At 40.6% G+C, this 22,371-nt stretch overlaps 2 protein-coding genes across 2 annotated transcripts in view; one reads left to right on the top strand and one right to left on the bottom strand.

The window, feature by feature from the left end:
• Window positions 1-225: 225 nt before the first annotated feature.
• cdca7l (cell division cycle associated 7 like) lies at window positions 226-10,538 on the top strand. The gene is made up of 8 exons (XM_002933284.5): window positions 226-355; window positions 5,842-6,183; window positions 6,728-6,802; window positions 6,887-7,072; window positions 7,404-7,538; window positions 8,489-8,638; window positions 9,316-9,452; window positions 9,702-10,538. Exons 1-8 carry the CDS (start codon window positions 332-334, stop codon window positions 9,730-9,732), a joined length of 1,080 nt encoding a protein of 359 aa, XP_002933330.1. The 5' UTR covers window positions 226-331; the 3' UTR covers window positions 9,733-10,538.
• Window positions 10,539-13,503: 2,965 nt separating this feature from the next.
• The window catches only part of dnah11 (dynein axonemal heavy chain 11), a 153,080-nt gene continuing 144,212 nt past the window's right edge, over window positions 13,504-22,371 (bottom strand). Inside the window, exons 76-83 of the mRNA XM_031903586.1 lie at window positions 21,629-21,820; window positions 18,326-18,445; window positions 17,765-18,007; window positions 17,007-17,189; window positions 16,388-16,503; window positions 15,374-15,486; window positions 14,912-15,052; window positions 13,504-14,541 (exon numbers count right to left, since the gene is read on the bottom strand). Of these exons, the coding sequence (XP_031759446.1) occupies window positions 14,294-14,541; window positions 14,912-15,052; window positions 15,374-15,486; window positions 16,388-16,503; window positions 17,007-17,189; window positions 17,765-18,007; window positions 18,326-18,445; window positions 21,629-21,820 (1,356 nt within the window). The 3' untranslated portion in view covers window positions 13,504-14,293. The remainder of the gene's footprint in view (window positions 14,542-14,911; window positions 15,053-15,373; window positions 15,487-16,387; window positions 16,504-17,006; window positions 17,190-17,764; window positions 18,008-18,325; window positions 18,446-21,628; window positions 21,821-22,371) is intronic.

Genomic DNA, 22,371 nt, shown 5'->3' with positions numbered 1-22,371 from the left:
AATGGGATAAACGATAACAAATACAATTGTGCACTAACACCGATTTACTCGTAGTTATAGTTAGTATTATAAAATTCATTCCTTTATACAGACTAGCACGTCTCTAAACTGATAATTATTAAGTTGCTTCTTTACAGAGAATAAGAAATTTGCCAAGAGTTGGCCAGGCAGGAGGCGGGGCTACATTGCGCTCCCTGTTGCTATAGGCTGCCAGCTGTGGGAGTGCTTTGCTATTGGACGCTGCACCCTTCCTGCACACTCGGGATCCCAGAGGGGCGGCTGTGTGCGAGTTATAGCGGGGCCTCGTTGTTCCTTGTGAAGCTGAATAAGCATGGAGCCGGCAGCAGGAGTGAAGGTGAGGTGGCTGCGTACACCTGCTCCCCATTCTGTGTAGCTGAGCTGTGAGAGTGCGAGTTGGTCGCACGTTGTGTCACTGTCGCTGCGTTTCTGCCTTTCGCGCCACCTTCACACGCTCGCTGCCCATTCATCAGATGTTCGCGGTGCATTTCGGGATATGAGCAGAGCGGCGGCTCCGGGTTACACTCTGCGCCTTGTTTCTATACTGATATACAGTTATATAAAGTTATATACAGCTATATACAGTTGTTATATACAGCGCTGGGAGCGCATTACCGCCCTGCCGCCTGCGTTATACCGAGTGCACTGCGGCTGGCGGGGGCTTCTGGGAGTTGTGTGGTTTCATGTTGTGGATTTCGTCAAAGACCTGGAAAATACTAGAGATGCAACTAAAGTGTTAATCACCTACCTTATAAATGTATTCTTATTTTTAGGACAAAAACTACTCAGGGGAGGAGGGAATTCCGCTGGCAGAATGTTACTGGCCCCACTGCTTGGGCATTGCTGCCTGGGCCGCTCTTATAGGAGATATGGGGGGGGGGGGGGGTCCCTAAAACTTCCTCACATGGGAGCGCACACCCTGTGCCCACAAGCCTGGTTCGAAACATAAACATGAAATAAATACAATAAGAATGGCCCCCTTACCACTGACATTGATTCATGCAGTGTAGTTACCATCAAGTACAAGGTGCTGTTTTATTTCTAGAGAAAAGGGAATCATTTTTAAAATGCTTAAATTTGACTATGGGAGGAATCTGGAGCTTTCTGGGCAAACAATGGAGTGAAAGCGGCGGGGGCGTAGGCACTGGTGGTTCGGGGGGCGTAGGCACTGGTGGTTCGGGGGGCGTAGGCACTGGTGGTTAAGGGGCCGCATTAACGAGCCGATGTGGTTCTCGATCTGACAGAAGAATCAAATCTGTGTGATGGAGACGTGGCTGATCTCAGGCCAGATGTTGGTTGGTGCCCATACAGGGGCAGGTAGGTCCAAAGGACCGCTATAGGCAGCTGAAATGGGCCTGTGTATGGCCACCGTTACACACCAGGGCTGTTACAGGATGGACACGCAACCCTGCATTTTCTATTAGTTTGTACACCGTGGAATGCAAGAAAACAACAAAAACAAATTTGTGTTTCACCTACACTTTGTGCCCACGCACCAGTGAGTACAAACTAATAGCAAATTTTGCATTTCTTCCTGTTCCAGCGCAGGGGACTGCAGGTAAGAACACTTGTGTAAGAGCCGTAGGACTGTTCATATCCCTTGGCTGCAATTACTCTAGCCCCCTGATCCATTTTGCTTCTCTCTGAAGCAAGGACATATCCCATTTTCCTCCCCATGTGGGTTTACCCACCACTTCTAAAGCTGGCCATACACACACCGATAATATCATACGAAACCTCGTTTCGTACGATATTCGGTGCGTGTATGGCAAGTCGTTGAGTTGACCGATATGGCAGGAGGCTGCTGATATCAGACGATTCGCCGATCGGCCAGTTAAAAGATTTTGATCGGGCGCCATAGAAGACACCTGACCAAAATCTGCCGTCAGGGCTGAATCGGCAGAAGGAGGTAGAAATCCTATTGTTTCTACCTCCTTATCTGCCTGTTTCAGCCCTGAAGGTTAGTGGCGGATCTGACAATCTTTCAATTGTGGCCACCTTAATAATAAAATATTTTACCCATCAGAGGTGCGGGCTAACAGACTGACTCCGGGAAGAGGAAAACAGTATGCTTTTTTTTTTTTTCCCCAAAAAAGCCCCTTAGTTACACTGGAAGGCCACGTTGGGGCACAAGTATGCGCATAGTGAGTGAATGCCCCAGCTTGCTCATCATGTGCTTTTGGTTCATGTAGGATTGGTTGATGTTTTCCCCATTTAGAAAATTAAGCTGCCTGTCAATAATTTGTGGTAACCTCGGTTTTCTATATGTGAGCATAAAAATGGCCCTTTGTAAGGCACTGGGGCCATTACCATAGCAGTTGATTGCTATTTTATATACACTATTCTGCCTAGCTATGTAAACTGAATTACCTATGCCCCACCACCAACTAGTAACTGGGTTACCTATGCCCCACCACCAACTAGTAACTGGGTTACCTATGCCCCACCACCAACTAGTAACTGGGTTACCTATGCCCCACCACCAACTAGTAACTGGGTTACCTATGCCCCACCACCAACTAGTAACTGGGTTACCTATGCCCCACCACCAACTAGTAACTGGGTTACCTATGCCCCACCACCAACTAGTAACTGGGTTACCTATGCCCCACCACCAACTAGTAACTGAGTTACCTATGCCCCACCACCAGCTAGTAACTGAGTTACCAATGCCCCACCACCAGCTAGTAACTGAGTTACCAATGCCCCACCACCAGCTAGTAACTGAGTTACCAATGCCCCACCACCAGCTAGTAACTGAGTTACCAATGCCCCACCACCAGCTAGTAACTGAGTTACCAATGCCCCACCACCAGCTAGTAACTGAGTTACCAATGCCCCACCACCAGCTAGTAACTGGGTTACCTATGCCCCACCACCAACTAGTAACTGAGTTTAGCACTCTTCTTAGGGTGAAGAGCTACTAGTAGCAGCTACTTGTCACAGCTACTAAAAAAGACAATGCTGCTCATTTACTGATAACGGTCTCTACCTGTGTTTTAGCAGAGGCAATTCTCAGTATTGTCTGTGGCAGGGGAATTTCTTGTATTTAGTAGCCACTCACAAGTAGCTGCTGATAGTAGCACAGTGTGTTTTCACTCTTAAATTGGTTCCATCTTTTCCTGTGGAGCATGTGAGAAGGTTCTCATGCGGTACAGCACATAGACGTGCTTGACTTGTTATAAGAATACAAGTATTTGGTAGGAAACTGGTGAACATATTTTAAGATTTGGTACAGTGATTTAAATTCAGTGGAATGCATACTGTTGTGGGGGCATATTTTGGAATTTACCACATGCTCTCACAATTTAAAGTATATCTATATCTAATATAAATCTTGAAATATTCCCTTTTGTATTGCTGTGGATTTTTTTATATGCTTACTTTACATTTCTCTACAATATTAAACATTTTTTTGCATTTGGGCAAGATTTTAAAATTTTACTTAGATTTTTTCCTAAATGCCTATACAATATTTAAGTTGTCTTAATCATTGCTCTTTTTTTTTTTAAGAAGCAATTTTGTTTTTATAGGACTAGTGAACAATTTAATTAGGCTCTTGAGAATCGTGGAGGGGAGTCCGAAGCCTATTTTAAATAGATGTAACAGGGGTAGTAGCCTTTAGAAATTATGCACCAACTTTCTTTAATTAGAGCCCATAAGTTCCCAGACGTACGGGAGGGGAAGCATGTTATTTCTTTGTTCCTAATCTGTAATTGGCCTTCCTGAAGCTGGCTCCTTGGGCGTAGATATGGAAGCCATAGAAGAAATGAGTTAGCACATAGTAATCTCAGCAGGGCTGTGGCACAGCAGCACAAAGGCAAGAGAGCTAATGCGGTCGCTCTTGAAAGTCATTTTTTATTCTTAGTAAGAAGGGCTCACAGTACCTCAAATATTCTTCCATTAAGTCATTAAAATGTTAGATTTTCTAGTGCCTTCAATTTAACCTCTCAGGGGTGAAGTAAAATTCCTCCATGTTAAGCTTTTTCCATCCAGGCTAGTGGAGTGCAGTGTAGTAGAACCCATGTATGTTTGTTGCTCAGGCTGTAATACAAGGATACCAGCAACAAGCAGCCTAAATAGTGTTCCTTAGGTACCGCAGCAATCAGTATAGGAATGGTATCCAGGTTCTGGAGCTCCTAGACAGGAGATGCTCTGGTATTTTTTTTTTTTTTTGTATTTGAAATGGGTCGTACGTACTTACCTAATTTTATATTTTTAATGCACACACATAATAAGAGAAATCATTGGAAGAGAAAACTTTGGGCACTCAAACAAAAGCTGTTGTCCAGTTATTTGTCATGAATGAAGACCAAGGGGCTGATTTACTAATCCACGAATCCGAATCCCGAATGGGAAAAAATCGGATTGGAAACGAACATTTTGCAATTATTGCGTAAATTGTCACGACTTTTTCGTAGCCATTACGACTTGCTCGTAAATTGTCGCGACTTTTTCGTAGCCATTACGACTTGCTTGTAAATTGTCGCGACTTTTTCGTAGCCATTACGACTTGCTCGTATATTGTCGCAACTTTTTCGTATTGAGCGCTCGTAAATGGCGGGCAAACCTTTGCGACTTTGCATGATATTGGAAGCCTCCCATAGGACTCAATGGCACTCTGCAGCTCCAACCTGGCCCAAGGAAAGTCTCCCATAGGGCTCAATGGCACTCTGCAGCTCCAACCTGGCCCAAGGAAAGTCTCCCATAGGGCTCAATGGCACTCTGCAGCTGCAACCTGGCCCAAGGAAAGTCTCCTATAGGACTCAATGGCACTCTGCAGCTCCAACCCGGCCCAAGGAAAGTCTCCCATAGGACTCAATGGCACTCTGCAGCTCCAACCTGGCCCAAGGAAAGTCTCCCATAGGGCTCAATGGCACTCTGCAGCTCCAACCCGGCCCAAGGAAAGTCTCCCATAGGGCTCAATGGCACTCTGCAGCTCCAACCTGGCCCAAGGAAAGTCTCCCATAGGGCTCAATGGCACTCTGCAGCTCCAACCTGGCCCAAGGAAAGTCACGATACTGAAGCTTGAATGAATCCAAAACTTTCGTACTCGGCACAACGGCTATGAAAAAGTCGCTACAATTTACGAGCAAGTAGTAATGGCTACGAAAAAGTCGCGACAATTTACGAGCAAGTCGTAATGGCTACGAAAAAGTCGCAACAATTTACGAAAAAATCACAAAATACCGATCATTACAAAAAAAAAAATGCATTCGGGATTAGTAAATGTGCCCCCAAGTGTGAAAGTAGCCATACACGTTAAGATCCACTCGTTTGGCTTAGTGGCCAAACGAGCAGATCTTCTCCTGACATGCCCACCTAAGGTGGATGATATGGGGCTAATTTGATCGTTTGGACCTAGGGCCAAATGATCAATTTCCAACAACAGGTAGAGGAGCCTTCGGACTCAGGACCGCATCTATGAGCTGATGCAACCTCAAATCCGATGGGAAAATAAAACCTGCCTGATTTTTTGGCCTGGTATGGATCGGGGAGGCCCATTTGGGGGGCCCCATACATGGCAGATAAACTGCCAAATTGTTCTAAAGGACTTAAATTTACAGCTTAAATCTGTTCGTGTATGGCCACCTTGGCTCATGGCTTGCAGGTCAGTGGCTTTATATAAGGGTTGGACAACAAGATGCTGGGGGTTATAGCTTGTTTTGGGATGTGTATTGCCAAAGAACAAACTAACTTAAGACCTTAATAGCAAGCCATGATGCTTTATTAGGGATTTATTCATTGCTTCTATATCATAACATATATTGGACTGAATATTACAAGGTATAATTTGGTTTTTAATATTGTTTTTTTCTCCAGACAGGGGCTGATGAAGGCTATTCTGTGGATGTTGTACTGTCGGACAGTGAAGATGAAGCTCCCTTACCTAAAAAGAGAAATCAGGGTCTACGCGTTGCTCTCCCATTCACTAACAAAAAGTGTGCCGGCAAGACTGCGAAAAAGAACCCCGACTCCTCACTTGTAAAACCAGGCAAAAAGGATAGTAAGAAACCACCCTCTAGAGTGAAGAAAGAACAACGATCCTGCAAGAAAAGACCAGCTCCTGGATCTGATTCAGAAGATGAGGATCCTACTTCCAACGTCGAAAATCCAAGTGCTTTGCTGAAAAGGGCAATGAACATAAAGGAAAACAAAGCAATGGTATGTAGCAACAAAACAGCTGACATGGTGACTTTTTACACATTTAGCCATATTTACCAGCATTTTAAATACTGACAAACTGAGACACCTTAGTGAGGGCATCACCCACATGGACTTACAATTGAAAGGGAGGCAGGTATAGGCGAGACATGGGGTATGTAGTTACGGACATTTATGATTATGACTGAATGGGTTTTGTCTTTTTGTCTTTCAGTTATTAACCCTTTCCCTGCAAAACATGTAGCTCCTACATGCTGGCAGGAAAAGGCTGTATGGGTTAATGTCTGCAAGAGGAGTATATGACCTGTACAGCATTCTTCCTGCTAAAGGGGATAGGACATTAACCCTATCCTTCCTGTGCTGCTTTTACAGGACTTAGCACAAAGGATTTTTCAGTTAGTAAAAACAAATCTCCCTTTTTTTTTTAATTTGTTAACCCTAATCAGTATATATTGGTTTATTTTATATGTTTAATTGTGAATCAGATTTGTGTTTAATACAGGTTTTCTAATTTTCTTTTTTGTATTCATTTTTTTAATTTCAGCTTGCTCAGCTTTTGTCAGAACTTAATTCAATGCCAGATCTCTTTCCAGTAAGGACACCTTCCACATCACCCGCAGTGAGTACCGTGTCTGCTTTATAAGAATTATATACTTTACTTTATGCAATGTAAGCCAAAATTACAGTTTTTTTTCCCCTCTAGAAGCAGAAGAAGACTCCTCGGAGGACATTTTCTGAAGGTCATGTTGAACGGCGTACAAACCCAAACAGAAGTGCTCGGCCACCAGAGAACTTTGGTTTGGAAAATTTTGCTTTGTCAGCTGTTAAGTTTGCTGAGCATGTTCATAAATATGGCAAGAAAGCTTTTATAAAGCGGACTTTGAGTGAGGTACCCAATCGCTTTCTTTAAACTATGTCTAACAACTAAGTATCTTTTCCTGGGGGGTAATGCTTTTCAATAACCCTAAATGGCAGTTAATGTTGTGGTGTTAAAATGGAGACCACTAAGTAATTAAAGGGATACAGTGGTTAGTGTTTATTTAGGCATGAAAACAATGCTTTTTTTTGTAAAGTATGTTTGTGTTGTGTGTATTATTTATATACACTTTTGATTTGAAGAGTGTTCCAAAGAGAATGCTAATGTCACACAGGTGGATTCTCCACCAAGGGAGATTTCTTTTAGTGACAGTTGTTAAAATAGACTTGATCTTTTAATATAGGATGAGAGAGAACAATATCAAAAGAGGAGGCGATCTTCCAAGAATACTGTGGTGCGTGCCGTAGAAGATATTACAGAAGAGGAGCTGCAAAATGTTGCAGACTCAGTCAAGGATAAAATTTATGATAAGATTTTGGTAAATATCCAGCTTTTCATGTAAATGTATTTGTATAGGGAAATATATTTGTATTACTATATTGGGCTCAAGGCACACGTGGTGTATTTTTCACCATTATTTTTCAGCCGGTAGAGAAATGCCTGAGCCTGTCATTTACATTAGTAGAATTTGTCTGTCAACATTAATGGAGAAATTATAAGTTCTTAAGAATATTTTGTTATTTTTAGTCTTTCCTTTCACCCACAATATACTGTATTTAGGAAATAATCAAATTGTTTGATCCGTTTTACAAACTTAAGGGGGCATTTACTAACGCATTTACTTTTTTTTTGACGCTGAAATATGAATTTGTCACAGGGTAAAACAAAACCACAACAAATCTAAATACAAAAATATGGTATCTAAAACCTGTTGATCATGTAGAAGTCAGTGGTAGATGGCCCTTTTACAACTGGATCTTTCTTTGCTTCTTGGTTTTAGAGGTTTTCTGTGTTTTTTTTTTTCCCTCTGGCTTATGTATGACAATACAAAAAGCACGGTTTTCATGTGACCAAACGGAAAAGTCTAGGTTTTCTCATTTTTTTCTGCACCTTTTAAGTTTGGTCTTTTTCAGTTCAGATCTTTTCATAAATGACTGACCTTCATGGAAATTAGTTTAGTTGTGGTTTCAAAAATCTATAAAACTACGAAAATCCGAATGGTAATAAATGCCCCCCTAAGAGTGTAGTGTAGAACATACTTGCTCCTTGCAGAAAGTTCCCTGGGGTCCTTGCTTCAATCCCAGCCAGGGCACTGGCTGAAAGGAGTTAGTATACTTTGGTGTAGTTTTGTTTATTGATCCTGCAAATCCATTAAACGGAGACTGGAAATAGTTCTTTCCAAAATATTGTAATTTTGTTCAGTAAACTGGTGTGTGTGTGTGTAAATTAAGCTCTTCTTTTTTTTTTTTTTTTTTTTTTCCATTTTAGGGTAGTACTTGTCATCAATGTAGGCAGAAAACAATTGACACTAAGACAGTTTGCCGTAATCCTGGATGCGGTGGTGTCAGAGGGCAATTTTGTGGGCCCTGCTTGCGGAACCGATATGGGGAAGATGTTCGAGAAGCACTTTTAGACCCTGTGAGTAACCCAGCCTTGGTCTGAAGCTATATAATAGTGCAATTTAATAGTGACACCAGCTGTGTTTGGCTTTTTAAGTTTATTTCTTTCTGAGCCACTAATAGTGTGTCTTATGCTTCAGAAAGGGACCTGTTTAATTAAGCTTCTTGCCTCTTCAAACCACTTTGACTTATTTCTGATATTATTTATGTATGTTTATAACATTTTCTTAATGTGTTTTTAAATGAATGATACATTCTGTATTTTTTATTATTGTGTTGACTCCTGTTTGTACTGTTAATTCTAATGTACAGTACTGCATGCCCTATTCTATGCATGTGTAATGCTGTCTTCGGAATGCTCTATACAGTATGTAGGTTGTTCCCCTTAATGCTTTAACTGAATCCTTTTAAGTGCCCCTTACCACTACATCTGCCTCCAGTTTCATTTATATGACTAAAGGCATGTCATCCCTAGAACTGGTGCTTTTCACCTGAAAATTCTCAAATAAGCAGTTCCAACACCATCATCAAACCTGTTTTTTATGTAAACGAATTGGTTAGTGGTGATTGCCACATGACTTCATTCAAATGAATTTTTCCATTTCCTTCTACCACCTACCTCAAAAAAGTTGTGTGTAATAAAATGTTTGTGTAGTTTACTGCAGGATAGTTCTATTTTTCTCTTCTTAATTCCAGGATTGGATTTGTCCTCCTTGCCGTGACATTTGTAACTGCAGTTACTGTCGAAAACGCGATGGCCGCTGTGCAACTGGCATGCTCATTCATTTGGCAAAGTTCTCTGGTTATGACAATGTGAAAGAATACCTTGAGAGGTACAGACTTTCTACTTACAGATTCATTCCCTATTTTACGCTTCAGGAATTGTATTAAAAGAATAATACTTCTGTTGAAACTGTAAATTATTTGTATCAGGCATGTTATTGTGTAGCAAGTAGAGATGTAGAAAATTAACTGCTTGAGCAGATCCATCTCTCTGTCCCTGCTTTGAGAAGAAGCATGTGTATAGCACTCCATATTGCAGTTTTATTATACCATACTTAACTTTTCTCCTTCTCTTTCAGCCTGAAGAAACAAATGGAGGATGAAGACTGAACAGCTGTAAACAACCACAACTAGAACTAATCCCAGTGAACGTTTCTACTTATGGCTAATAAACCCTGTGTATCCATTTAGGCACAAGGAACAGTAACACCAAAAAATGAAAGAGCTTTAAGGTAATAAAAATATAATGTACTATTGCCCTGCACTGGTAAAAGTTGTGTGTTTACTATAGAAACACTACTATAGTTTATATAAATACACTGCTGTGAATCTATGGGGGCAGCCATTTAAGCTGAAAAAAGGAGAATATGCACAGGTTCCAGACCAGATAATATTCTGTAGAATATTATGGTTTTTTTATCTGCTACCTGCTAAGTAACCTGTGCCTTTTCTCCTTTGAATAGCTGCCCCCATGGCTACACAGCAGCTTTGTTTCCAAAACGATAGTAGTCTTTCTGAGGCAAACACACAACTTTCATCAGTGCAGGGCAACAGTATATTATATTGTAATTATTTCTATACACCTTGTTTTTGATGTTACTGTTCCTTTAAGCAACACCCTTTTTAAGTAAGGAACAAAAAAATGTGCCTAATTGGCACATTTTCTTCTTTTAAAAAGAAATTTAAATCCCAGAATATACGGTTTTGTACATGTTTTTAGTAGGTATCCAGAAATTTTATATTAGTGTGTATATATATTTTTTTAAAGTTTTAGTTAAAGCTCTTAATCGCTGAAGTTTCCTTGTTCACTATGAATACTGCAAACATGGAAAGGTTTGTAGCTGATTTGACCATGTTGTAATGCTAAATTGGCCTGATCTGGGCATTTGTTCTACTTTATAAAAAGTTGAAGCAGGCATTTTTTGTTTTTTTTATCACCTCACCTGAGGACCAATGGAGACACTGGTAGACAGTTTGTCATGAATCCTTTACTCTGTATTCTGGCCAAACTCAGAACTGCAGCAGTTTCATTTGTGACATGACAAGTCCCCCTGTTTACAGTATAGACTGCGATTGCAACTGTATTTTATCACTGATGCATTTATAGTACTCAGCTTTTATCCTTACAGAAGCCGTAACACAAGGAGGCAGGTACTGCTTTTTTTGTTTATGAAGCAGTGTAAGAATAGCGCTGTACCTTGATATTGTGAGTTTAACCTTTTTGTTTAGCTGGACAAACAATAACAATCATTTGCATGGATGCTAGTATTATGGTCCCTGTAAGCAGGAGAAATGCACTGATGTTGCAACTTCCCAGTTTGGGCATAACTTGTATATATGCTGCTGTCATTTCAATCATAGCTGGTAAAGGGGTGGTTCACCTGTTATTAATTTTTAGTATGATACAAAGAGCGCTATTGTAAGACAATCTGCATTTGGTCTTCATTTTTATAATTGTGTCTTTTGGATTAGTTTATGTTTTTGTTTGGAATTTTAGCAGCTATCAGTGGCTAGGGTGCAAATTACACTAGCAACCAGGTAGTGATTAAAATGAGAGACTGGAATATGAATAGGGGGAGAACCTGGATTGAAAGATTAGTAATATAGCCTCATACTGCAATAATTTTTGACTGCCGGTGTCAGTAACCCCCATTTGAGGGCTGCAAAGAGTCAGAAGAAAACATAATTTAAAAGCTATAAAAAATTGACAAATTGAAAAGTTGATAAGAATTGGCTATTATATATCATAGTAAAAGTTACCACTTAAAGGCAAACTACCCCTTTAAACTGAGCTATAAATTGATGTTGTACAACAATGTTTCATACTTTTCTGTGGCTCACTAATGCTCCTTTTGATCAAACTTTTTATTCACTTTTTGGTCAGCATCTCTCCAGTTAGAAGTTTTAGCAGTTATCTGGTTGCTAGGGTCCAAATTACCTTAGCAACCAGGAAGGTATTTGAATGAAAGACTGAAATCTGAATAGGAGAGAAATGAATCAAAAGATAAGGAATAAAAAATAACAATAACAAAATTGTAGCCTGACAGAGAGAGTTTTTTGGCTGCTGGGGTAATTGACCCCTATTTAAAGACTGGAAACACTCAGAAGAAGGCAAATTAAAAAAATATTACAAATAAATAATAAAGACCAAATTAAAAGTTGCTTAGAATTGGCTATTGTATAACATACAATAAAAGTGAACCTGAAGAAGAGAAGGGATGGTTGGAACTGGGCAGAGAAGGCATGTACACGTAGGTAGCTGCCAATGAGGATGGGCAATCTGTGCAACACATGCCTTGGTGCATTACAAACGGACGGAAATGTGGTCATTTATATTCTTCGGTTAAGTAACTGCCACTGGGTTTATTTTCTTGTATTTAGAGTCTTTTGTAATATGTTTAAACTGCTGCTGTTGGATTTGGCACATTGCTAGAGTTTGTAATGGAAATACTGTCCCTATCATATTAAATATGGCTAACTTAGTAAAATACAGTGTTTAGATGTTTGTCCAGCGTGCTCTTAGGGATGCAACAAAATAGTGCAGGATCATCTAATGTTGCCAGTTTTACTGAGCAGTGACAGTAGCTTTTAGATTGAACAATTTTTTTCTGATGCTTCTCATTTCAGTGCAAGAAAACTGCATGCTTTCTCCCCCAAATTCAAGGTGTATTCAACAGCAGTGCTGAGGGCTACCAGCCCATTAATCCAGGCAGTCAAATGCATTTTAAACAAAGAGTATACCCGGTCTGCTTGTCAATGTGTTAGTTTGATACAAACTTTTTGGAAGACCAGACCAGCTTTCATGAAACGCAAAATAAGTGCAAGGATGAAGACACACAGAGCTACTAGTAGCAGCTACTTGTCATGGCTACAAAAATAGACAATACTGATCATTTAATGATAACTGTCTCTATGTGTGTTTTAGCAGAGGCAATTCTCAGTATTGTCTATGGCAGGGAATGTTGGCGTTAAGTAGCCATGACAAGTAGCTGCTACAAGTAGCAATGTGTATCTTCACCGTAACTGCTGGCATTTATTTTGTATGATCTATAATCGAACTGTCCCAGTGTCCTGTAACACCTATGTGCACCAATCTGCTTTATCTTTTAGTTTCTTAATTATGATAAATGCAAATAATTACTGTAAAACTTACTATTTAGAGGGGTTATTCTGACTGTATCAACCTTTTCAACATTCTTAGCATTGTTACGTTTCCTTCCACTGGAACTTGGAGGTGTTTAAGAATGGTTTCCCATAGCTATACAGGTATGGGGCCTGTTATCCAGAATGATCAGGACCTGGGTTTTTCTAGATGAGGGGTCTTTCCATATTTTGGATCTCCATATCAAGTCTACTAAAAAATAAGTTTGTAATTAAACATTAAATAAACCCAATAGGATTGTTATTACAAAAAAAAATGTTTTAAAATCTTGTATTACTTGATTAAAATGGAGTCTATGGGAGATAAATTTCCTGTTATTCTGATTAATGGGTTTCTGGATATCAGATCCCATACCTTGCTCATAGATGCTGCATCTACCAAAGCAGTGTGTGTAAGGTCTGGGCCACACAGACTGGCTGCTCGCTATTTTAGAACGGTGACAAAGACTCATTGAAAATGCTTTCTGTTCCCTCACTTGCAAATGCTGCACTTGGGTGTTTCCATGGTGACCCTGTAATTAGAAAAATGCTGAACTACAGTAGATAGTTTCATGTGTGTTTTAGCCTGCGGCACCGAAGCCTTCCTGCCCCCTGAAGTAAGTTCTATTCAGTAAGGCCACATCATGCACCACATGCATAACCCTATTTTAGAAGACTGATTTTTATTTGAGCTTTTATAGGGTTTAGAAATAGATGTGGAGTAAAAAAAAGTACATAACATTTTTGGACACACCACCTTTATATGATCATCAGTGTTAAACAAAAAGCAAAAGAAATGTGTCACCTTGGCAGAATAAACAATGCAAATTTGTATCATTAGTATTTATAATACAGTAAATATAAAACCTAGGTTTAACATTACTGTAGTTCTGTCATTATCTCTCTTGTATAGGGTTAAGGATCCACGGATCGGTTTAGTTGCTTCGATATAGCTCGGTTATCACAGGCGGCTCCAAAAATGGCTTTCCACCAGCAACAATAGGAGTCACCGATGGAAAGCTCTTTGCAACACTTCAGCTTTTCAAAGGCACATGAAATTGCCTCCGACTTTGGAGCCATTTCAGAGTGGTTAGTTGCCCCTGATAGCAGATATCTATCTCTGGTGACTGAACCACTCCGTGGGTCCTTTAGCCTAAAGGGGTCACAAAGTAACTTTGCTCAAAGTAAGCTTTTCTGCAATACACGTGAACCCACTGAGTAATATTTACATGGGGCTGATTTGAACATATAGCCATATTGTCAATAGCAACCTAAAACATATAGTTGACTGTTCAAATCAGAATGCTGATTGGTCAGTGCACTTTGCTGACCATGTAAGTTTGCATGTGCAATAAAAATCATTTCATTACTCCTGAATGCCTTCCTATTTAATAAGCAATAAACATCTTGTTGAGTTGGCTTGGCAAACAGTGTTTGGTTCAGTTCAAATACTTCTTAACAACGCAACAACAACAACATCCGTGTTATACATTGATCCTGAGGTAGATAATTTGTATTCTATGGGAGGGAATCAAACAGACAGAAGTAAGGCTACACCTGCTAGAACCCATTTGGCCGGTGGCTCCTTGGTTTTAAGATTAAAAGTCCAAACATAAGTCGGGCCTCTTGTTTTAGTTCTATATAAAGGACAATCATACGTGTTTCTCAGTTCCTTTTTATCGACTGGAATAGCTCTTACGTAGATAACGGGCATGAGCGGTGTGAGATCTTTCAGGCGTGCTTCAGCTATCACATTGGTTTGAATATCCCATCTTGCGCCTGCAGAATAAACAGAAATTGTTTTTTTGAGTCATGCATTGATAGCCCATATTTCTACTCAGTTGGAAATACTGTGTTATATTTCTACTCAGTTGGAAATAGTGTTACAACTGCATGTCTCTCTCATCTTGTTTTCTTGCGATTTTGTCTTTAGATGGGGTAAGCACCAAGTTTTTCTTTTAATAACCACTGCCCCACCATTAAAGAAAAAGCAAGGGCCTAATGTACACTGTGAGTCTCTTTTTTTTCCCCATATACTCTATAGATATGGAGGTATCGTCATGTATGGGACACTGCTGATAGCAGCGGGAAGCACCTTGTTTGCCTCTGCCCAAGTCCTTGGGTAAAATGCTTTATTTTGTTTCTTTACCTTCCATGAAAAGCCCGCAGATGTAAGCTCCCTCACGGGGAGGGTGCCCATAGTCCTCCTTTGTCTTCTTTGTTACATCAACTGTTAAGCACATCTTATCCAGTGGCCATTCATTCTTCCGTGCCATACTCTGCATGATTGCTGCAAAGTAACATTTTAATAAGTGGATAAAATATGGCAGGCCTGTTACATTACACTATTTGTGTCTTGCGTGGGAGTAATCACATATTCTTCACTGGTTCCATTTATATACAGTACCAACCAACTACATGTTGTGCTAGTGAGACTGTTCCATTTTGTGGCCATAAGAGAAAGAAGGCAGGGGAGTCTATGGGCGTGGCTGTTGGTTTTCTAACTGTGATCATAAAGTCATGTTTTTAGACTGAGGAAATGTTTGAAGCAGGTATTAAAAGATACTTAACCATGAATATTTACATTATGAAAGTGCACGGTTATATTCACCTGTTAAGAAGGATTGGGGATTAAAGAGCCCAGAGAGCCACACAACAGCAGGTAATACTAAATCTTGTGTCCATGTATCAAGTTCCCGACATCGTAGCAGGAGATCATTAATCCTATGAAACAGCAGTATTATAGCAAGTCACTCTATACACATTTCTTAAAAAAAGCTAAGTAGTTTGGATACAGCACATTCAGATACATGGAGATGCAGCAGCACTTTTATTCTTATGTCTTCAAATTCCTTTTGTCTAGTCACTTCTCTGGCATTACAACCAGAAGGTTACATATCCTGCCCAGTGTGGAGTAGCACCAGAACCAGCATAAATCTGCATCCAGCAGCTCTTACAGGGCCCCTAACTTGCCCCATTGCTGAGAGCCGGCTCTGCTTGTCAGGGAATTTGCTCCCTTAAAAATAAAGCCTCAGCTCTTTTAGTGCAGTGAGGGCAATTGTGATCTTGTCCCTTCAGAGCAATGCAGGTACCATGGATTCAGGTGGGTGCAGAGCCAGCATTGCCCATAACAAACAATAACTGGTGTTGGGGTGAACAACAAAAGGGGCTGAGCCTGATCCACTAACTCCCATTAGTTTGATCAGTCCGTTAGAAGCTAATACCTGAATGGTTCATACAGGTACTGGTTCAGTTTAGCCTCACAGTCTCATAAAGCTATGAGAATGTGACAACTGGATTCAGCCATATTTACTCAACCTCTTCACTTCAACACCAGTATACTGGGTTGGGTGAAGAATCTTAGACTTATAAAGATTACTTTTTTTTTGTAAATCAGTGTGTGCTTGTACAGGCTTCCTATAGATAAGCACACGTGCAGCAATTGGCTGTATGGATTGTTGCACACTCACACTGGTGTGGTCTTTGTGGAGATGAACAAGAACCAACCCATCTTAATGCTACGTCTCCTAAAACTTACATTCATTAAAACTGATCTTTTTCAAGCAACTGAGAACACAATAGAAAGCGAATAAAAAGCTTTAAAGCAAGATTTCTATATATTTACCATTGTCCTAAACTAAATGATGATGGATATGCCAGTTTTGCCCATGTATCTGGAACACTGTCATAGAACAGGGAGGACTGCAGGGCTTCCATATCAGAGGAAATTGTGAGCTCCCCCTAGAAAATTAAAAAAGCCATAATTCGCAAAACAAAAAATCAATACAAAACACACAGCTTTCCAAAGCGTATAGGTCAGTAATGGACTGAATGGACCCTCTGGATTTGTTCTCCTGATACCAGTGATATCAAGCACAACTGTATTGGCTGCTGCTCCTATATTGCCCCTTTAATGTATCACAGAATGTTGTAGTTTTACTCTGAACTTAGTAAGAAATCAACAATAAGCTCTGATTGGCCATATGCAATAAGATGAAATGCCATGAAAGTCCATGGTAAGAATTCTATCATCATTTCCTCTCTCTGGCAGTTTTATTTATTTCTTCTCCTGTTGGCTTTAATGTTCTAATCTAAATGATGCAGTTTTCCATCTATTTCCCAAAAGAATCTGCCCCATGTGGGAGAAAGAGAAGATCTGCCCCATGTGGGATCCCTTTCCTGTGCCCAAGCGGGTATAGTTGTGTATGGGAATATGTGAAACGCAGAAAGCAGATGGAACTTGCCTTCAAACCCAGATTCAGTTCTTTCAGGGAGCGGCGGATCTCTTGCGTGAGAATATTCATCCTCTCACATTCTTGGAAGCAAACAAGGATATAGGGACTTCTCTCTGTTGTCTTGTGCATTAACTCCAACATATTAAATTCTTCTGGGAGTTTTTCCAAAATCTCATCAAGGATATTTTTCACCTAAAATAAGAATTTTTACACACATTTGATAATAAATAACCATTTTCCAGTTTGCCAAATTTCATCAACATGAGACCTGTTTACAGCCCAGCTAGTTTATTCATTTATAATAGGGCCACATGTATTGCCTGTCTAGGCCCTCTGTCCTCCCTTGGCTGGGGGTGGGATTGGGGAAAAAAAAGCACCCAAAGGCCCCCTCCAAGAGCTGCCACCCTAGATGTGTGCTCTCAGCTGCCTATATAAAGAAATGTTGGCCCTGAAATCATGGATAAAATAAGTCACCTTGGAATAAATACTGAATAAACAATTTTATCGGGGTGCATTTGCCCATCACCCATAATTATTTAATGCAATGCCTTTTAGCATTCTTAGAAAAACAAACTATTGCCAAAAAATAATTAGCTAGAGCATTGGGCCCCACCTACTAACACCATCCCTTTACCTCCCATCCAAACAGCTTATGTATTAAAAGTTACACATTTTTGCTTTTTAAACAGGTGTCCAGTAAATGGCACCTACTGACTGGTGGCTATGGCTGACTGCTCATTTATTATATTACCCCCCATAGATCTTACCTTTTCCTCTACTGACATCCCAGATCCCTCTCCATGAAGTGTATTTTTAGGTTGCATTTCTAGAATAGTCTTGAAGAGATTATCAGATGTGACTGTTAAGAAGTCTATCTCTGCATTCAGATGCAGTCCATACAACACAGGATTTTCCGCTGGAAGAATTTCGTCAATGTATTCGTGGTACCCGCTGTAATCCTGATTGGGTGGTGCTGCAAAGCCTGGGGCCAATGGCTTTTCCCCTTCAAGCTTTAAGACATTAGTAAAATATTACATGAACAGGTACCATTAGATAAAAGCTGAATGTATGATATCTATACTTTTCTGTGGTTCTTTTTGTGCTATGCATCTTTTAGAGGACAATGGACTTATTTATTATTTGGCAACAGTAGCATGTTACTTAGTTCCATGGATTAATGTCACTGTATGCTGCTCTTGTTTGTCTGAGGGTTTTTCCTTTGCTCTAAGTGTCAGTATCAGTCATCTAACCAGAAGGCTATTTAGATGCACTGTGGCTCAGTATCTCTAATGCAGTGACAGTGGGTGCATTGACCACACTATACGTACCACTGCTGGGTTCATAAATTCTTCTAAATAGGTGCGACACAGCTTCCTGTCCCAGTCATCTGTTATGTGTCCTCCGTACATAATCTCTCCAAAGAGGTAACGCAAGTCTTCCCAAGGAACCTGGTATAGAAGTAGGGTGCAATGCAATACTATGTTATCCATTAGCAAAAATATATATATATATTTATGTGGTCACAGCCTCATTGTACCTCCGTCTAATGGTTTAAAATTAAGTGGTGAGCACAACTTTCCCTTTATAACATTAAAAATCAGTAATACTTGTACTCGATAGACTGACCTATATAATAGGAAATAATAGGAATGAGACCCTGCGTAGACAATGAGTGAATCAGCAATATGAGCTGCTGTACCAATGCTGCTTGGGGCTCATTTCAAACACAGGGCAAATATACACCTGGGCAGGAACCCACAGCAACCAATCAGTGATTCATTTTTTTCAGCCAGCTGCAGGTAGAGCATTAAAATAATCTAATAATATCTAATTGTTTGCTGTAAGGTGCAAATTTACCCAGTGTTTATAAATGACCCCTGGAGTACAACTAGAATTAATACAGATACCATTGCCATGTTATCATGGGATGATCAGAAAGAGCAGTGTGGACCTTAGTAAGGTTCCATCTAATGGCGCCACATGCATTATTCAAGCACAGCTGTGATTTAGTCTGTCGGCATTTTGTCCCTTATGTTTGATAAGAACACTGCATTCTGAAACATCTGATTGGCACATTTGTCTGGAAATTGCCCGTGCTGGAACGTCTGCTTGGCACTCTGTGTTTAACTGCTTTCTCATTCTGCCCGGCACAATTTCAAATTGTTGCTAAATGTCTGTTTGTAGAAAATTTGCCGGAAATCAAACAGCATGATTCACGCAGCCAATGCTCGCGCTGCCTACGACTCTAATAGCTGCATTGTGCCAGCCGACCCAAGCAACGGGCTGCAAGTCTTTTTAAATGGACCCTTTTAAAGCCCCTAATCACAACTGTGGAACAACTGAAACTGCACTAAGTGTCTCAGCCAAGCGGAACAAATTACAATAAGATCTTTCTGTTTGTATGAGAGGCAGAACATGGGTTAGGATATGTATAGTCTGCGCGTACAAGGGAGGAACTGTACAATACAATAAATCCAAAACCACACGGACACATACATGTAATGAATGGGATAGTGGCAAACAGCTCTAGTGTAGGGAATCTGGATTCTGGCAAATGCCAGAGGTGCTGCTGTAAGATGCCATAGGCCCGAGAGGGGTCCCAAACTTCTTTTTACCAAAGATCCACATTCAGATGTAAAAAGAGTTGTGGAAAAACACAAGCATGAAAAATGTATTGGGGGGTGCCAAATAAAGACTATGATTGGTTAATTGTTTGCCGCTCTGTGGACTGGCAGCCTACATGAGGCTCTGTTTGGCAGTAATCATGGTTTTTATGCAACTAAAACTTGCCTCCAAGCCGGGAATTTAAAAAAAACTCCCACAGGGAGCAACATCCATGGGATTGGCGAGCAACATGTTGTTCCTGAGCCACTGCTTGGGGATCACTGCTATAGACAGTCACTATTTAGTGGGCATAGTTAAAATGCCAGGGGCCTATTTTGAATATCAGTCTGGACTTAGCACCAAATCCAGGATTCCATTATTAGCTGATTCCCAGCACTTAATGCAGGATACAGAGGTGGTTCAGCTGAAAATTTTGGATCTCATTTTTGCTGGAATTTGAGAAAAATTGGGTTGCAAAAAACTTGAATGTATTAACAATCAAAAAGAAATGTATTAAACAAAAATACTGCAAAACCTTATATAAAACTCTCTTAAAACCTTACTGAGATGCTATAGGAGTCAGCGGAAAAAATCTTTAATGGTCCATGATCTTAACACAGTTGCGCTTGCTCTTAAGGCACAATTACTCTGAGTTGGTCTGGTTGGTGGGAGTGAGGTGTGTGCCCAATGCTTTTGGTGTAACCGCTGCAGCAATGGAGGCAGGCCACTGTGGGGACCAAGGCGCTACCAACTGGTTCGTACATGGCAGTAGCTCCAGCTTGCCAGGGACTGCATCAGTAGGTGCAGCAGAACTTGATTGGGAAGTGGAGGCAGGGGGAAAGCAGTGGCTCTGTAAGGCACAACCTTACAGAAGTACCTTTAATGCATAGGGTTTACTGAGCAACTGAATGCAGCAAAGCACAACTGCAGTGCAGTAAGCATGACCCCTTATGTGAGTCAGTTTAATATCCCAAAGTGAAAATGAATTCTAATATGTCATTTTGCTTTAGTCCCTCTGTTCCCTGCATTTTTCATCCTCCTTTTACTAAGCCTGTGTAAATATTAGTCCTCCATGTCAGTTCAGTCAAGTTCATTTATTTATATTTTACATATTTTTTGCATCCTTCGTACAAAAACCAAGTCACTGTAATTTCAGCTCAGGTGGAATTTCACTGGGAATGTCACAACAAGGTGGCATCCTTAATACATAATAATGACACGCACAAGGAATGGGACGTTATTTATGTATGTGACGTGCTGCAAATTGCTTCCATCATCAAAATTAATTGTAGTGATTATTAATGCAATGTTTAGAACTGTCAGATGTGCTGTATGTAATTAGATTTGTGCCAATGCTTCATTACCTGCCTAATGAATAAGCAATACATGCACACACACTGCTTGTGCTAACGCTACACAATACTTCTTCCTCTTAAACACATAAAGTTTATCTGATTATATTGATGATTATTATTACATTAGTCCTGCTGACTTATTTCACATATAGGGAAGGATGAGTGAAGGGAAAAAAATACAAACATGGATTCAAATGAATATGAAACCAGGGCTCCCCTCAACCCAATTTTTATCTCCAGTTCTGAATTTCGATATGGGTGCAAGGGCACAGGGCAAGTGGGATGATTTTCCTGTGGCCCATGGTATGGACCTTACATTGTGCTCTGGCGTTATTATCCTGCAGACACAGAAAAGCACAGAATTTTCACAGATGTCATTGTATGGTGTAGTAGTGCGGGCGTGACAGCCAATGGGGTTCACCCCCATACAAAGTAGGGGTTTTCCTGACACTTACCCAGGTGCCCTCACAGTGGCTTGAGCTCCCGCTTCTTGTGTACTGTATGATGTAGTGCCACCAGCGGCAGCAGTGATGGGTGTGGCCAAGTAGCCAAAGCCAGTAATTATAATAATATATAACACATTTTGAGTATTTTGCCAAGGCCATTTTTCTAAGTGTGTCCCTTGGCAACGTGCTACCCATTTTCCCAAACCTGTGCGTAGGACTGCCTTACCTTGTTGTTTGCCTCCAAATAGTTATAGAGAACATTGACGCATATGGTGAGATCGCCAGAATTGAAAGGGTATCTTCGGTTCCAGCCCTGGGGCCCAAATTTGAGTCTGCCAGCAACGCAAGCATGGAAGTAGCACAAGGAGAAGAGGATGCATTTGAACTCCTGTTCCCTGGCGCACATTTCAAGAGTATCCTGAAAAATACATAAAAAAGATCACCTTTATTTTTATTACCATTACAATGTACATTCAAGAGGATGAATAGAGTCACATTATCTGTATTGTGAAGAATAAACATACAACAAAGTGCATATAACCAATACTGTAAATATATAGTGAAACACTAAGGCAGATCTCCAGTTGGTCCTAACCAGGGTCGAACAGGGCCAGCGGGACACATGGAAAAAACCTGGTAGGCCCCAGCCCTCATGGGCTCCTCCCACCCAGGCCCAGTCACCTAGGAAGCCGCAGACACTACCCAGTCTGGGGTCGCCCCTCTTGCCTGATTGCAGCCACTGGTTAAGTAGAAGGAAGGGGTAAGTGGTACACTACAGTGCTTGGGTGGGGGGTAGTGGACCTCAGGAGGGGGGAGGGGCTTTGAGGTTGTAGCACTGGTGGGTCTAAAACACCCTAGTCCTAACTACAACTTTATCCTCCAAATGTTACAGTTTATAGACACAATATTATTTCCATAGTATAGACATTATACATTCACTCAGGCCATTGTGGCCAGGAAGTACCAACT

This window comes from Xenopus tropicalis, chromosome 6 (assembly GCF_000004195.4).
Source record: "Xenopus tropicalis strain Nigerian chromosome 6, UCB_Xtro_10.0, whole genome shotgun sequence".
Classification (NCBI taxonomy): domain Eukaryota; kingdom Metazoa; phylum Chordata; class Amphibia; order Anura; family Pipidae; genus Xenopus; species Xenopus tropicalis.
This window is presented reverse-complemented; position numbering and strand designations above follow the sequence as displayed.